At 40.2% G+C, this 16,986-nt stretch overlaps 1 protein-coding gene across 2 annotated transcripts in view; it reads left to right on the plus strand.

Annotated features, from left to right (window-relative positions):
* Window positions 1-16,986, plus strand: part of LGR4 (leucine rich repeat containing G protein-coupled receptor 4) — a 125,568-nt gene that overhangs the window by 95,781 nt on the left and 12,801 nt on the right. For both annotated transcript variants that reach the window (XM_073347792.2, XM_073347793.2), the window contains exons 5-12: window positions 6,925-7,140; window positions 8,105-8,176; window positions 10,258-10,326; window positions 10,915-10,986; window positions 11,079-11,150; window positions 12,178-12,246; window positions 13,059-13,130; window positions 15,297-15,362. In XM_073347792.2, the coding sequence (XP_073203893.1) occupies window positions 6,925-7,140; window positions 8,105-8,176; window positions 10,258-10,326; window positions 10,915-10,986; window positions 11,079-11,150; window positions 12,178-12,246; window positions 13,059-13,130; window positions 15,297-15,362 (708 nt within the window). The remainder of the gene's footprint in view (window positions 1-6,924; window positions 7,141-8,104; window positions 8,177-10,257; window positions 10,327-10,914; window positions 10,987-11,078; window positions 11,151-12,177; window positions 12,247-13,058; window positions 13,131-15,296; window positions 15,363-16,986) is intronic.

Below are 16,986 nucleotides of genomic sequence, written 5' to 3' on the forward strand. Positions count from 1 at the left end.
ACAGGCTGGGGAAACAACGCAGAATGGACTAGGCAGGCAGTGGAAGGCTCACAGGCTGTCACAGGAGAAGTCCCAAATATGGGATACTCCTGCTACAGGAAGAAATAGGCCTATCCCAGGGCATCACCGTTTGGACAGATGACCAAGGGGCTTTAACCTATTGAGCTCCTCTCCTGGCTCTGATACGAAGTGCTCCCCAGAACCCTCAGCTGGAGAGCATTTCTGTTAGAATGCTCCCGCTGTGTGACCTTTCATTATGTGCTTAATGTATGTTACAGTAATCTGCTGTTGTTACAGCGTTATTGGGGAACTGCTAATTCTTATGTGGTTGTATTTAGTTAGGGCTTAGTTTATACTACCTACCTACTTTGGTATAACTACATTGCTCAGGAATATGAAAAATCCACACCCCTGATCAACATGGTTATACCGACCTTAGCCCCCCTATGTCAGTAGGAGAGCTCTGTCCTGTCGGCTTAAAGCATCTTCACCAGATGGGCAGCAGCAGCGCAGCTGTATCGATGAAGATGTGCCGATGTAAACTTGTAGTGTAGACCTGCCCTTGATGGTTTACACTCTACCATTGTATGTCTCAAAAAGCCACTGTCTTATCAAGCTGTCAGTACTGATTGTGGGGAGCCTTTTACTGTAGGGTTGGTTTCTAAGGCTGCAATTGAGGAAGGTTGGCTTGTTCCAAAGGGACCGTACAGGCAACCTCATGGTGCTTTGTTTTACATTTTGTTGGGCTCCCTGTGCAACAGAAAGCCACTGCATATGCCTCTTTATTTAGGGGTTATCTGTGTTTGTACTAAAGGTTGTTTCCTGTTGAGTTCAGGAAAGTTGTGGTCCATGTGTCATGTTTATCCCAGAATTGCGTTGCACCCTCCATGATTGATGCATCCTCAGCAGATTGTGTTAGAGAGTTTTTATAAGCAATTTAAATGTGTTTGATTCAAAACCATAACTTGGCAGGCAATAGTTGCAATAAAAAGATAATTCAAAACCACCAGCTTGGCCTCCACTTCTGAGAGAGTAAGAAATATCTGGAAAGGATAAAACAGCAGCTCCTTGTGTTTTTTGACAGCTTAGTTCTAAAAAAAGCTAGTATGGTAGTTGAAAGCTGTTAAGCTTACAGGTTTGGTTTATCTTTTAAATCTAATTTTAATGTTGTGCTCTTATGAGAACTACAGGACACCTGGGCTTCTCTGCTATTCTCCCTCTCTCCCTCCCCATTTGTGCAGTTTGAGCTTATGTGAGTATGGAACCTGACAAGTAATAATAGTAAAGATGACAGCTCAGCAAATAAACGCTGAATTTATAAACTAGAATTTAAAGTAGGCCTGTCGCAAGCCAATGCCTATAGGGAAGCTGGAATTGGAGTGGCTTCTAAAAGATTAAGGAATTTAAGTGTATGCTGCAAGCTGTAATTTAAACAACATGAAATTTTATCTTTAATGTTTTAATGGACAAAAAAGACAATTTTTGTAAACCTATAGTCCATTGACTATAGGCCTCTTTCTGCTATTTAGTGTGAATAAACATTTCCCTATCCCACCTTCTAAAAAGCAAGAATATTGACTGTTCTCTTTAGGAAGAATATTATATAGTAGTTACCAAATATTTAGGGGTTTGTTTTTTTAATTTTTCTTTTCTGTTTGATCCTAAAGATATACCAACATTTATAGCACAGGTTAATAAAAAAATGCAAGTTCAGATTCAATAGCTGCATTGTAGCCCTGTTTGAGAGTACTTTTGGTAAGAATTCGTCATTTGAAGGGGGAAAAAATAGATTGACTGAATTGGCATACAAGATCCGAGTCTGGGAAACAAAAAGTAGCACAACTATTAAAATCTAGTTAAGTTCTGAGTGCCATAAAACAAAAACAGAAATGTAACACTTTGGGGCCTGGTCTACACTAGGAACTTACATCGGTATAACTACATCTCTCAGCGGTGTGAAAAATCCGCATCTCTGAGAGACGTAGCTATACTGACCTGACCACTGGCAAAGACAGTGCTAGGTTGAAGAAGTCTTCGGTCCACCTAGCTAGCACCTCTCGGGGAGGTGGATTACCTATGCCAATGGGAGAAGCTCTCCAGTTGGCGTAGGGCAGGTAACGTCTATGCTATGTGCTACAGTGGCACAGCTGCAGCTTGATCTATCCATTTTGTGTAACCATAAAAATATCCAGATTGGTTCTTTAATATCATTTTACAAAGTATTATGGCATAGGTTTATCCCTAATACCATAAAAATGAATTTCTATGAAAAGTCTAGGCGTAATACTTATATTTCCAAAGTGTTTTGTCAGTCAGCCCCTGGGACCTCTGAAAAACCTAGGGTAATGACACTCAGTGTTAAAGAAATGGAAAGTCACTTTGTAACTGGAGAGTTGCTGAGAGGCGCAAAATAATCATAGAAAAATGTTCTAACACTGCTTTGCGGTGCTGACTTTATGACCTTGCATCAATACTTTAATGCTCACCCGTGATGTTGATATGGTGTTAACAGCATGACACAATGATTATTTTTCTTACTCCCTATGACTCCATAACACATTTCCCATGTCACCTTTCACATCTTTCTATCAGAGAGAATTGAGGGAGGTTTTTTCCCCTCTGCTTACCCTCTTCCAAATTTTTGGATGCAAGGGACTCGTCAAAACCATTTTTTCTTCCTTGGGGCCTAGAACAGTCATTGGTGGCTTGAGTGGCAGGGGTTGAACATCACTGATATGGGAATAGTAAAATAGTAAAATACTCAAACCAGTGGCTGATCCCATTTGGAGCTCAGGTTCTAAGTCTTGCAGAATCTCAGAACAGTGTCTGAGCATAGATTTGTAGAAGTGTAGGGGTGGAAGGGGCCTCGAAAGGTCACCTCATCCAGTCCCTTTCTCCCCCTCCGTCCCCTTTCTCTAAACTGGGGATTCCCCAACTTCCCTTGGAAACTTGTTCCAGAACTTAACTACTTTACAATTAGAAACATTTTCCTAATATCTGACCTACATCTTCCTTGCTGCAGATTAAGCCCAATGCCATCCATGTTGTGATAGAATTTAGCAGAGATAATTAGGGATGAAGTATCGGTCATCTTTTACTCTGAATTTCAGCGCTGTAGTTGGCTTACATCATAACCGTAACATTGCGTGGCTCCGTCCTTTTTCAGCCCTTTAGCTGTAGAGTTGACAGCTCACTGAGACATTTTACAGTCGAATATGCCTGAGCAAATGTAACTTGGTGAACATATTTAGAAAAGAGACTCTGAAAATACACAACTCCCTGCAGCAGAAACAGGAAAGCTGTCTATGAGTAATCACAAGGACCGAGAGGCATGTGTCTCAAAAGTATGTTGATTTGTGAAAAAAGAACAAGGGCATTTGTTGAAGAAATGAGCTGGAGATGTTTATTCCATTGGAAAATAATTCTTTTGATCTTCAGGGAGGTGTGTGACTTTCGGAGGTGGAGAAAGAGACACAGGTAATTTCTCGTTGATTTTTTTTCCCCTAAGGGAGCTGTAGGCTTTTTTATCACCAGTCATTTAATTTCTCTGAAATGTTCTAGTCTCAGCACAGGCTAAAAGTATTCACAAATAAGGGCGTACACACCTGCCAGCTCATAGGGCTGGCCAATGATATGCAGTTGCCAGTGTATGAACTATAGGAATTAACTCTTTGATGTATAGCTTTAGAGGTAATGGCACCTTGCTCATCTTAAAACCAAACCAAGCAAAACAAAACTTGGGCTTCAGAACATTTAAATTTTCCCCTTCCTATGCCCGTGTACTTGTGGCTTACTTTGCTGCATTTCATAGCTTTTATTATTAAACAGGAATTCAACTTCTGCTGTTTTTCCCAAAAAGTCTTAAAGATTTGAACTGTTTGAACACCAAACTTTCTTTGAATAAGCAAACTAGGGAAATGTGGTCTAGATTAAATTACTATAAGGTGGGTGCACAACTGATTGTTAGACCATTTCCAAAGGATAGTTATCAATGTTTTGCTGGCAGATTGGAAGGCCTGTCAAACTAGTGTGGCCATGCAGGGGTCAGTCCTGGGGCTGGTACTATTCAATATTTTCATTAATAACTTCAATAATGGATTGGAGAGTAGGCTTATAAAATTTGCAGATGGCACCATGGGAGGGATTGCAAGCACTTTGGAAGTCAGAATTAGAATTCAAAAGGACCCTGACAAATTGAGAGTTGCTCTGAATTCAACAAGATGAAATTCAATAAAGATAAGTGCAAAGTACTTCACTTAGGAAGGAAAAGTTGAATGCACAACTACAAAATGGGGAATAACCGACTAGGCAGTAGTACTGCTGAAAAGGATCTGGGAGTTATAGTGGATCACAAATTGAATACAAGTCAGCAATGTGATGCAATTGCGAAAAGGCTAATATTTTGGGGTGCATTTAACAGTAGTGTTGTATTTAAAGCAAGGGAGGTAATTGTCCCTGTTCTGCTTGACATAGGTAAGCCTCAGCTGGAGTACTATGTCCAATGGGTTCCGCACTTTAGGAAAGATGTGGACGAAAGTGGAGAGAGTCCAGCAGAGAACCATCAAAATGATAAAAGGTTTAGAAAACCTGACCTGTGAGGAAAGGTTAAAATAACTGGGCATGATTAATTGTTCTCCATGTCCACTGAAGGTAGGACAAGAAGTAATGGGGTCAATCTGCAGCAAGGGAGATTTAGGTTAGATATTAGGAAAAACTTTCTAACTAGAAAGGTAGTTAAACTCTGAAATAAGCTTGCAAGGGAGGTTGTGGAATCACCTTCATTGGAGGTTTTTAAGAACAAGTTGGACCAACACCTATCAGGGATGGTCTAGGATTACTTAGTCCTCCTTGAGTGCTGGAGGCTGGACTTGATGAGTTCTTGTGGTCCCTTCGAGCCCTACATTTGTATGATTCACAACTCAAGATAAGAATTTGTTGCTGATTTGTTGCATAGATCTGTGGTTCCCAACCAAGGACACACAACACACAAAGGTCTTCCAGGGGGTACGTCAACTCATCTAGATATTTGTCTAGTTTTACAACAGGCTACATAAAAAGCACTAGCGAAGTCAGTACAAACTAAAATTTCATATGACTTGTTTGTACTGCTCTATATACCATACACTGAAATGTAAGTACAATATTTATTTCCAGTTGATTTATTTTATAATTATATGGTAAAAATGAGAACATAAGCAATTTTTCAGTAATAGTGTGCTGTGACACTTTTGTATTGTTATGTCTGATTTTGTAAGCAAGTAGCATGGGCGGTGGGTATTGAAGGCAGGGGGAGGCTGTGCCTCCCCATACAGCCTTGCGTGGCCCCACCCACACTCTGCCCCCAGGCCCTTTCCTGTTTCCTGGGCTGTGCTCTTGTGCTTCCTGTTTCCTGGGCTGCGTGTTTCCTGGGAGGCTCTTCCCACCCTCTCCGTGTCGTCCCCAGCTGCCCGGGGCCAGCTGGGGCTAGGAGCATAATGGGAGCTGGCCTGTGCTCTGGGTTGGGGGGGGCGGGCATGTGCTGCCCACCCGTCCGGCGTCCAGGAATGAGGGAAACTTGGCTCCAGTGGGGAGGGGGCCTCGTGCAGAAGGGGTGGTCTGGGCCAGGGGTTAGCCTCCCTGAGCCCAGGGTTCACCTACTGCCCATTAAGTAGTTTTTAAGTGACGTGAAACTTGGGATGTGCGCAAGACAAATCAGACTCCTGCAAGGGGTATAGTACTCTGGAAAGGTTGAGAACCACTGGAATAGAGAGCATGCTAAATACTGAAACAGTATTTAAATATAACTCTCAAAGTGAATGTAGCCATTGGATAGAAAATGGGAAAGTAAGTTGGTAGAGAGTGTAGTTTTGTGCAGGAAAAGAATACAAAGTCTGTTTGCAAGCAAAGTCGATCAGGCTCAAGGTATCAGGCAAGGAGTAGTACCATTTTGTTAACTTTTAGATCTTTCAGTTGGATTCTGCTAGTAAAAACTACACCTTCTGTCGTGAGTACTTTCAGATCTGGAGCCTGAAACTGATGGCAGACATTCAGCCACCTAGGTTTTCCAGGTGTGAAGTCCTCATTTTAAATTCCCTGAAACCTAAAGAAATGTTGTGTAACTCGATAGCTTAGCTGGGTTAGTAATTTAAAGCAAAAACTAATTGCTACAAGTCCTTTGCTACTCTTTTTGAAAGAGATGAGTCATTTTCCACATGAGGACGCATTATTGCTGCTAATAGCCATGATCAGAATTAATTTGGGAAAAATATGATGGCAAAGCTAATCCTGTACAGATAACACTGATAGTGTTACCGTCTGCTGCTGTTTTTTTTCCCCAGAGTATGTTGGAAAGGATGCTCTGACAGAAAGAGGGAAATCTTTGAGTTTAGTTGGTGATACAATCCTTTATTTGTTAATGTGATTCATTGTTCTGACAGGAGGTTCAATAATATATTTTTAATAATTCTCTGACATCAGTCACGTGAGTAGTACAGTAATAACAGAAAGCAACACACTAATAGTATCTAATACTATTTACAGTGTACCTACAGAGAGAATTTCAGTCAAGATAATGTGGTTTAATGCATTAAAACCATCTCTTTGTAAATTTGTTCCAGTAATGTGTACTGCTGTGCATAGTGGAGTCTTCTGTAAAATAGTTATCCATTCAGATTTTTATAAAGATGATTGTAATTTTAAGAATTATTTTACTTTGTTAAATATGGACAGGAAAAGAATAATTTTGCTATTTGAATGATCTGAGCTGTTTATTTAGACAAAAAAAAGTTCAGGCCCCTTTCAGCAGCTTCTCAAAACTTTCAGATGATGAATTCTTCCAGTAAAACTATTTGAGTTTTTAAATATGTTCGTGTGTTTTAATCCATACTTGTACTTAACAAAGGCTTGTGAACTTCACTAATTTCAATTATTTTTGTTTCCATTTAGGCGTTTAGATGCTAACCATATTACTGCAGTCCCAGAAGACAGTTTTGAGGGTCTTGTCCAGCTACGTCACCTGTGGCTGGATGACAACAGCTTGACAGAAGTTCCCATTCATCCACTCAGCAATCTTCCTTCTCTGCAGGCCTTGACTCTGGCTCTCAACAAAATAACACACATTCCTGACTTTGCGTTTACAAACCTTTCAAGTCTCGTCGTTCTGTGAGTATTAGCAGCATTTCACTTTAAAACTCAGTTTGATCCTCCAAGTGTGGACCTGATTCAGCTAGGGTTACAATGAGAAGTGTGTGCTGTTCTGTTTCACTTCAGGTGGCTAATAGTTTGTAACCCAGAAACACCACAAACTGGTACAATTATCATCTGTATTAGACAGGTCCGCTACCAGAAAATCAAAAATGCCATGACTGAAATTGCTCCATGATTTTTGATTGCATTTCTTTTTGGTAGCATGCTCATTCTTGAAAACTGACAACTGAAAAATGTTGGCAAAAGAAGGCATTGTAGTTTTTAGAGATGGAAATATCCTCTTCATCAGGTTTGTTCCTTATGGGATATATTTCTAATGCTTTATGTAGTCTTAAATGTGCTTGGGACTGGTGTCAACAGTAGAGCTGGTCCAAACGTTTTGAATTTATTTGTTTAATTCAAATTTTCATCACACTTTTGGGGGTTTCTCAACTAACTGTAAAGCTCTTTGGAAGTTTTCCATTTTCAAAAAGCTCTGTCAGTTTCAAAAAGCCAGCAAAAAATAATAATTAAACTTTCATGACTTTTTTTTGTGGAGGTGGTTTTTGTTTTTGTTTTGGAACTGCTCTAATTGTTTGCACCATTTTGCTTGAAGACTGTTTAAAAGCCTTAGCTATAATCTGAAGGCCCCACTTCAACACTTGGAAATTAATTGCAGTTTTGTCAGAATCAGGAGTGCTGAACGGGGTCTCAGGTAGGTAATTGTGATTATATCCAATATCTTGCTCTCATCCTAGATTGTGACATCTCTTGTCTGGTAATAGGGGCATTCTTTTGTAAAGTATCACTTCCCCTCACCCTTTAACGTTTTTTCTAAAACATCCTGCTATTGTAATATCAAATAGTCAAATGTATGTTAATTTTATAACTTATCCATGAGAAACTGATTATTTTGAAACTGATTTTGTTGTCTCTTTAGGCATCTTCATAACAATAAAATAAAAACAATAGGAAAACATTGTTTTGATGGATTAGACAACCTAGAAACTTTGTAAGTACATTTTCTGTGTTAATGTATTGGTCTGTGTTTGTAGAAATCTCTGTACCCAGACTAGTTATGGAAACTAGCACTTCTGACAAAAGACTTGGAAAAAATGTTCAGATATCCCTATGTTTATAATTAGTGTTATAGTTAATAAATACTTGTTACCTCAACTTACTTTTAGCAATAAACTCATTTAAAACATTGCAAAAATATGTTGCCAATTGTCTTTGACAATACTAATTACTTCTGTCTTTGTGTAATAGTGAGAGATGCTTGAATGTCAATGGATAAAATAATCTTGAGTTTAAGATAGAGGGCTCAGAAGCAAAATTTATAGCCATTTAAGTGTTTTGTATGATATTGCATGGACTGCAGATTTCCTTTCAGCTTGCTTCGTGAATGTCTAGTAAGCAATATTTCACTAACACAAAAATTTGTTACATTTAAAAAATGCAAAAAATATCTATCATGAAATCCTGGCCCCACTGAACCAGTGACAGCTCCCACTAGTTAAAAGGAGGTGGTGGAATTTTACTCCTACTTTGTGAGGGTTTGGAGGAGTATTGGAACTTTACTTGCTCCAGAAACCCTGTAAATCTTTATTTAATATTTAGAACAGTCAGTTATCAGGGTAAATTTGTAATTTGATAATCTTTTAAAGTTAGAAACCAGTTCTAGGGTTTTTGGTTTTTTTAAATAAATCTTTTACTTCTCAGCTGGAAGAAAAGTACACTCTTTGAGCCCAGTCCTTCTCAGAAAAAAAATCAATAAGAATGTAGTCTGAGGAAGAGCTGCACGATTTTGCCCATTGACATTTCCTTGTGCATTTTTGTGAAACAAACAGCCAGCATAAAACTGAGAGCTTGACTGGCTCTTGAGCTGGAATGGTGACAGAGCAACTGTGATTATTTTATTGTGTAGCTCAGGGGTGGGCGAACTTTTTGGCCTGAGGGCCACATCGGCGTTGTGAAACTGTATGGAGGGCCGGGTAGGGAAGGCTGTGCCTCCCCAAACAGCCTCCTCCCACTTCCCACCCCCCTCAGAATCCCCAACCCATCCAACCCCCCCTGCTTCTTGTCCCCTGACTGCTCCCTACCAGGACCCCCGTCCCCTGACTGCCCCGACCCTTATCCACACCCCCACCCCCAGACAGGCCCCCGGGGACTCCCATGCCTATCCACCCCCCGGCCGCTCCCCATCCCTTGACACCCCCCCCCCCCCCCAGAACCTCCGCCCCATCCAACCTCCCCTGCTCCCTGTCCCCTGACTGCCCCGCCCCCTATCCACACCCGTGCCCCTCCCCGGGATCCCACCCCCTCTCCAACCCCCCTGCTCCCTGTCCCCTGACTGCCCCAACCTCTGTCCACACCCCTGCCCCTGACCCCCCGCCCCGGGACTCGCACACCTATCCAACCCCCCCCCCCCACTTGCCGGTCAGAGTAGTAGGAGCTCGCAGCCACACCACCCGTGCCTCCTGACGGGAGCGGCGGGCCAGAGTGCTGGTGGCGCAGTGCACTGAGCCTGCGGGGGTGGGGGGACCAGTGGGTGACGGGCCGCAGGCTAGCCTCCCCAGCCGGGAGCTCAGGGGCCAGGCAGGACGGTCCCACAGGCCAAATGTGGCCCGCGGGCCATAGTTTGCTCACCTCTGGTGTAGCTGAACAGTAAACGTTTCCAACAAATCCACTTTGCTAATGTAACAAGTATTTGTATATTAGGATTTATTTGACTGTACCTCTTCTTTTGTTCAATTATAATAGTTGTCTTTACTACAAGGTCTGTAGCTCCTGCTAGTCTCTCGTGGCTGATATTGGTGTATATTTTATAAAACCAAAGAGATTTTCTGAATAGGCTATGCAAAATTGTCATTCAGACCTGCACTTTTCTGGGTGTTTTAAAAGACTATATTTTCGTTTTAAAGGCTTCTGAAGGATAAAATCATCATCAAGATAAATCATTGTCTAAAGAAGTATATAGCTTCACTATATGGAGAGAGAGAGAGAGAGAGATCAAGCAATTTAACATGAGGTGTCCAGTGTAAAAACCTGTAGCTAGCACTGAGTGTTTGCTGATGCTGCTGTTTCTTCTAGGGATTTAAATTATAACAACATGGTAGAATTCCCTGAAGCCATTAAAGCACTTCCAAGCCTAAAGGAGCTGTGAGTATTACTACATCTTATTCTACCCATTTTCTTTATCCTTTTCTTAAATAAAAAAGTAATCCTAACTCCAAGGTTAGGAATGCCTCTCTTGTCTCATTACCCAGTAGTCTGAAATGGATGAGGTTATGCTAAGCAATGCTCTAATTACAGGAGAGCGTAATCAGCAGTTAGTGAGAGAGCCTATTATTTTTGGAGTGATTAAAAATAATCAAATTATTCAGGATAGCCATTAACATAGATCTTAACCATCAGCTATTCTGACACTGTTTTGCAGTCTCCAGTAGCAAAATTATGTAATTACTGATCATTATGCTTTTTAAAAAATACATTTATCACAGATTTATGCAGAGTGTAGCTTTCTCCCCAAAATGTTTCCATTTTAACTACTGCTATATAGTAGACAAAGGTCTGATCCTTCAGAATTACTCCTGCAATTGTGCATAGTCCCATTTGACTTTGGTGCAACTGTTCGCAGGATTGAGCCCTGAGTTTGTATATTATTTGAACACAAGCAAAATGACGGTTGATCAACTCTAATGATGCTATATTTTAAGATTTATTTCTCTTTTGTCAATATATTTTTAGGGGATTTCACAGTAATTACATTTCCATAATCCCCAATGGTGCATTTGGGGGAAATCCCCTTCTAAGAACTATGTAAGTATTATTATGTGTGTATTTGTGATCTAATTACCAGACAGTGATGGTATGAACTGATGGGAGACTGAAATCTGTTTTTAATTCCTCAGACATTTGTATGATAATCCTCTCTCTTTTGTGGGGAACTCAGCATTTCAGAATTTATCAGATCTGCACTCCTTGTAAGTACTGTCTCAATTTATAAAAGAATATCTGAAGTGAAATAGCATGTCTGTGCCCCTAGAATAACTGATTTTGCTGGTCAGATGTTACTTCATGCACAATTTTTATTTGCACTTAGTTTTAGTAACCTTTGTTCTTGAAATGTCCAGTAGTTTGAGAGTCTGTTGGATAGTCTTAAAATCTTTTGTTCTCCTGGCTAACTCGCATAAAAAAAGTAACCTAAAGCCAAATGCTCAGGTCCTTGCCCAGACAAATTCCCACTGAAGCCAGTGGAGCCTATGTATATTTCTGAATATGGATGGACATTGGGAATGTGTTTGCAGGCAAGTACATGCACATTTCAAAAAAGATTTCTAGTCTGGGAGTTCTGAGTAATGAATAAGTAAAAACTGACTTAAAAACTTCAAGATTTGAGCCCCAATCAAAAGATTTTATAGTATACTGCATACTTTATACTATATTCAGAATGTATATCTAAGTGGCACGTTCAAGTGGATGGATCCTGCTTAGGTACAAATGCAGGATCCCACTTGGGTGCCGATCCCACTTAGGTGCCAATCCCAGACTCTCCTAATCAAAGACTAATACGTTTTAGTATGTTAAATGGGGGTGATATTTGCAGAACTGCTGTGATGCCTCCTTCATGCTGATCCTTCAAATGGCACGTATTTAAAAATCAGCACTGATCTTATTTGTTGGAATGGAGCAGCCATGGAAGTTGGATCACAGCACCATCTGCAGAAAATTAGCACGTTAGCAGTGTTCTGAATTCCAAGCATGATTCTGGCAGAACGTCAAACCCACTGAGCAATATCACATGCTTTCATAGCATTTGATTAAACATATTTTTACTTTAGGTGTATTCAACAAGTGTCTTTAGACCTATGGTGTAAACAAAATTCATTGAGGCAATCAATTTATTAGTATGTAACTTTCTCATGAAAGCTTTCATAACAGTATAAAAGAATTGTCCCCTTCCTCTCACAATTTCCATAATATAATTTACAGAAGATCTTGTTTATTTAGGGTCATTCGGGGTGCCAGCATGGTGCAGTGGTTTCCTAATTTGACAGGAACCAGTAATCTGGAGAGCCTGTAAGTATCTTCTACCAAACACTGCCAATAAATTAATTTCTTGTTCTGTCTCTTGTTGGAACAATTAGTATTACAAATTAACTTCCAATGGTAGAAGTGTGGGTTAGTGAACGGGGCTGGAAGCCAGGAGATCTGGATTCTATTCCTGCCTATCTATTTTAGGTAATTATATGACTGCTATTACCAAAGTAATGGAGTGCCTCACAATTTTGAATATATTTACTTGTGAGGCCTCAGCTGGAGTACAGTGCCCAATTCTGGGTGCCTCATGTTGTAAAGATGTGGATATGTTGGAGAGAGTCCAGAGGAGCACAACAAAAATGATAAAAGGTTTAGAAAACGTGACTTCTGAGGAAAGATTAAAATAACTGAGCATATTTAGTTTTGAGAAAAGAAGACTGAGGAGGAGGGACCTGATAAATCTTCAAATATGTTAAGGGCTGTTATAAAGAAGATGGTGATCAATTGTTTTCCACAATTCACTGAAGGTTGGACAAGAAGTAATGTAACCCCATCTGCAGCAAGGGAGATTTAGGTTAAATATTAGGAAAAACTTTCTGACTATAAGGGTAGTTAAGTATTGGAATAGGTTACCAAAGGAGGTTGTGGAATCCCCATCATTGAAGGTTTTGAAAAACAGGTTAGATAAACACCTGTCAGAGGGGGTCGAAGTTTACTTGGTCCTGTCCCAGTGCATGGTCTTGGACTAGAAGACCTCTGATGGTCCCTTACAGTCCTACATTTCTGAGACCTGCTTTGTACTGTTTGAGCATTCAAACATGTATGTGTGTTTTTATTTGTTTTTAACACAGGACTTTTACAGGCACCAAGATAAGCAGCATTCCCATTAACCTATGCCAAGAACAAAAGATGCTTCGGACTTTGTAAGTGAATATTTCCTGCTCCTGTTTTACCAATAGTAAAAATAATTTGATAGAGAACTATTGCACTATATTTAAAGAAAGTATCATTGCTCAAAGTCACTCTGTCAACGTTGGTAGCCCCCAAAATTGTTCAAATGTCTGATCCCTCTTTGAGTCCTCTGGAGTCCTGGTGCTGCAGAGTAGTATGTTGATGTACCAAATCAAATCCTTGAAACAGCAGTGCATGTATTGAAGTACCTGGTGTTTCTTCACCTGTGGTGGTGTACCGCTGTAAGGATGTCAGTGTAACAGCATTTGCATGGGAATGTCTTCACATTTCATTGTGCCACCCACTCACTCTCCAGACCACACTCATCATCCACATTTCTCAGAGTGTGAGAAAACAAACGAAATTAGCTGTGGCTGCCAGCTAATCAAACAACATACACAAACTTCTTAGGACACCAAAAATCCAATCCTGTTCTTAAAAAAGGTAAATTTTATTAAAAACAAAAAGAAAGAAAATACATTTTGGAACTGAGGCTTTTTCTAGATTTTAAAAGAGCAATTCCAAAAACGAAGCACCCAAAATAGCTTTCTTCGGGGTTCAGCTTAAAGGTTACAAGCAAACAAAGCATCTGGGGTTAGCACAGAGGAGTTCACAAGCCAATAAGAAATAAAAGAAATAACCATAATTGCGTCTAACTAAACATTCTGATCTACTTACATATTTGTAGTTCAGATAAGTAGTTCTAGGCATGATCTGATAATTTATGATCATAGCTGGTTTAAGCTGTTTATAGCATGGCTGCTCTGCTTTTTGCTTTTTTCTTTACCTGGGAGACTTGTTAACCCTTTACATGTAAAGCAAGCAGAAAACAGCTACCAAGAGGGATTTTACAGCTAACTGGCTGGCTGGGTATCCATCAAAGGGAGCTACTCCTCCTCCTCCTCCCAACCCCTCTGCACCCCATGTATCACAGAGAATAAAGAGTGGTAATTATGTAATTACTGTGGTGGAGGAAAGGAGACCAATGGAGAATAGAAAGTGGGGGTGGAGGGAAAGAATGATAAAGTGCGTGAGAGAGAGGGGAAGCATGTACTCAGAAGGTAAAAGTAAATGATGGGTAGAGGGCAAATTAGAAAATAAAAATGTATTTAAGAAAGAGGATAGGTTTTGGAGGAGTAGGGAAAAGATGATCGCAAAAGATAAATTCTTTTCACTGAAAAAGACGTGGGGGGGGAATATGTCTTCTGTTTTATAGAAGGGAAAGACAGCAGAGCTTTGTGCTTTTTCTGTCAACCATTGGCTTTTTGAATCTGTAGTTTAATGGTAGTTTGGCTGTTTCCAGCCCCCTTTCTTGCCCCTTTCTGTCCCATTCCCCCAACCCCCAAAAAATCTGAAAACTTTCCCAGCTTTGGATGGGGAGTGAGCTGCACCCTTTCAACAGATCTGAATTACATCCACATCCCTTCAGTTTCTTGTGGAAAATATGTACCTTTAATTTTGAACTATCAAAATTGAGGAGATTTATACAGTAGTTATTTTTCCACTGCATGGGTTAGTTGGCCATGTTTTGCGCACTATTTTATATGTGGACTGATAGCAACACCTACATTTAATACTCGCCTGACGCTTTCCATTATATAGTTTCAGTTGTTTATAATTTTGCCAAACTTTAGCCATTTGGGCTGAATTTCTTTTTAATGCTTGCTGTCTGTCTCGGGCTGAATATTTCTGAAAAGTCTTAAGTAAAAATGGTTTAGCCATTTAAGAGAGTGAGAGTGAAAAATAGATGGTTTTGCCAATGTTACAACAGCAGAGAGAATGTTCTCTTGTGTTTAAAACACGGAGCTAGGATTCAGGGATGCTTTATGAGCAACCTTGATTCTGGCATTTCCTCACTTTTGAAGCTTGACTTTGCAACCTTTGTTGTTTTTCATAGCTTTTTGTCTGTAATATGTAGAGCCAGTATACATAATGGGGGCCGGTTGCTGAGGAGAGCATAGCTGTAAATCCCCTGACTTTTGTGTGTCTTTAAAATGTCTTCAGTTTTTCTCTAGAACTGTGGTAGCAGGGTGGTTTGTATTCAGGATGATTTTTATTGAATTTATGGTTGGAGTAAAGTAACTTTTCAAATAGAGAAGAGTTAAACTAACCACATTCTTCCCATTGTCTATTTCAAGGGACTTGTCTTATAATAACATAAAAGAGCTTTCGAGTTTTAAGGGCTGCAGTTCCTTAGAAGAAATGTAAGTAGAAATGTATGTTAATTATCCTTAATAACCCTTAGTGTACTGAGTCTACAGCTTCCAATAATGAGTTCTTGTACTTAACGTTTGACAGTAAGGAAATGTCATAGATTTTTAGGGCCAGAAGAGAATCTTACAATGAGTCTGACTCCCTGTATAACATAGGCCAGAGAATTTCACCCGTTGAGTTCACTCACATAGTCAGAGTTTAACATTTCTTCCTGTTTAGACACAAAAAGAATGAAAGACTCAGTAATTCTGCTTTTCATAGCAAGCTTGTCATATTTATAAATAGGCAATCCTCATCCTTGGTATCCCTACTTCTTAATCCCTGGGTTACTGTAACCTTCTCTTCCCTACATCTCACCACTCCCCACCCAAGTTTTCTCAGTCCTCTCTATCTATCCAACATGGCACTGTTAAAAGTCCTCTTCCTGTCCAAGAAACACTTTTCCTTCTCAAATCTCTTCATTGTTTTTCCGGTCTTTTACCATATCAGATAAAGCTCCTCATCCTCTCCTTCCAGGCCCAATATAATATTTTCCCCTGCTTATATCTCTGCTCCCATTTCTACCCCGGGTGCTCTCCTAGTCTTCTTTTCTTCTTGTGCCATTCGTCTTTCTTTCACTCTCAGCTTTGCACCTTCCAATGTGTAACCCTCTAGTCTTAGATCTGTCTCCAAATCCTAGCCTGTCAAGACCCCATTATCTCCCCCATAAAACCTACTTTTTACAAGCAGCCAGCCAGCCTGCCTTCCTTCTTGCCTCATTCTCTTGTCATGTGCTCTCTTGTCAGAGTCCAATCGTGGAACATGCTGAGTGTTTCAGCTTCCACTGAAATAACTGAGAGTTGAGGGTAGTAGGCACCTTGCAGGTTTAGGCCCTCAGATTGTGAGTTCTTCAGGGCAGGGAATATGTTGTACATTGTAAAGTGCCTGCTCAATTTATGAGACCACATAATTTGATTTTTAATAAGGATAAATTTACCTGATTCAAAAATAGATCTTTTTTTTAAATAACAACCCTCCAATCTCCACCACTTTCTTCCACTGCCAGAAACAGTCCTGTGGTTGAAGGCAGCATAAAAATGCACCATCCCCTGCTGCCCTTAGAGAAAAGTGTTAATATTTCATCCACTGGCAAGCAGGTGGAATAAACAGATTAATCTTGTCCTGTGCCCTGACTGTCAGTGCAAAAGAGATCAAGCTTTCTACCAAGGGCAGCAAATTCTGGGGCCAGCTGGGCTCTGCTAAAGCTACCTTGCTTTCAAAATGTTCCTTAGAGTTCAGATCTATTGCCTAGAATGCAGGAGCCCCTCAATGAATGTTGACTATCAAGTGGGCACATAGGAAGAGAATGAATTGGAAAGATAACCTGCCCCTTAGCTGTTGCATAATGAAGGGTCTCTCAGTGTTTTCCTTTTATAAATCCATATTTTAAGAAGTAGTAGTTTACTCTGGGTTGGAGCTTGGCCTAAATCATCTCAACCTGGAAGTGAGTAGGTTTGTTTTAAATGCCAAGGTGCATCTGTGTCACAAAGTGACACTTATGGCTTGGAGATAGTTCAAACCTCACTTTGTCAGTGTTCATCTCTGCCAAATGGGTTGTGAATAAAATGGGCTAGA

Source organism: Lepidochelys kempii, chromosome 6 (assembly GCF_965140285.1).
Source record: "Lepidochelys kempii isolate rLepKem1 chromosome 6, rLepKem1.hap1, whole genome shotgun sequence".
Lineage (NCBI taxonomy): Eukaryota > Metazoa > Chordata > Testudines > Cheloniidae > Lepidochelys > Lepidochelys kempii.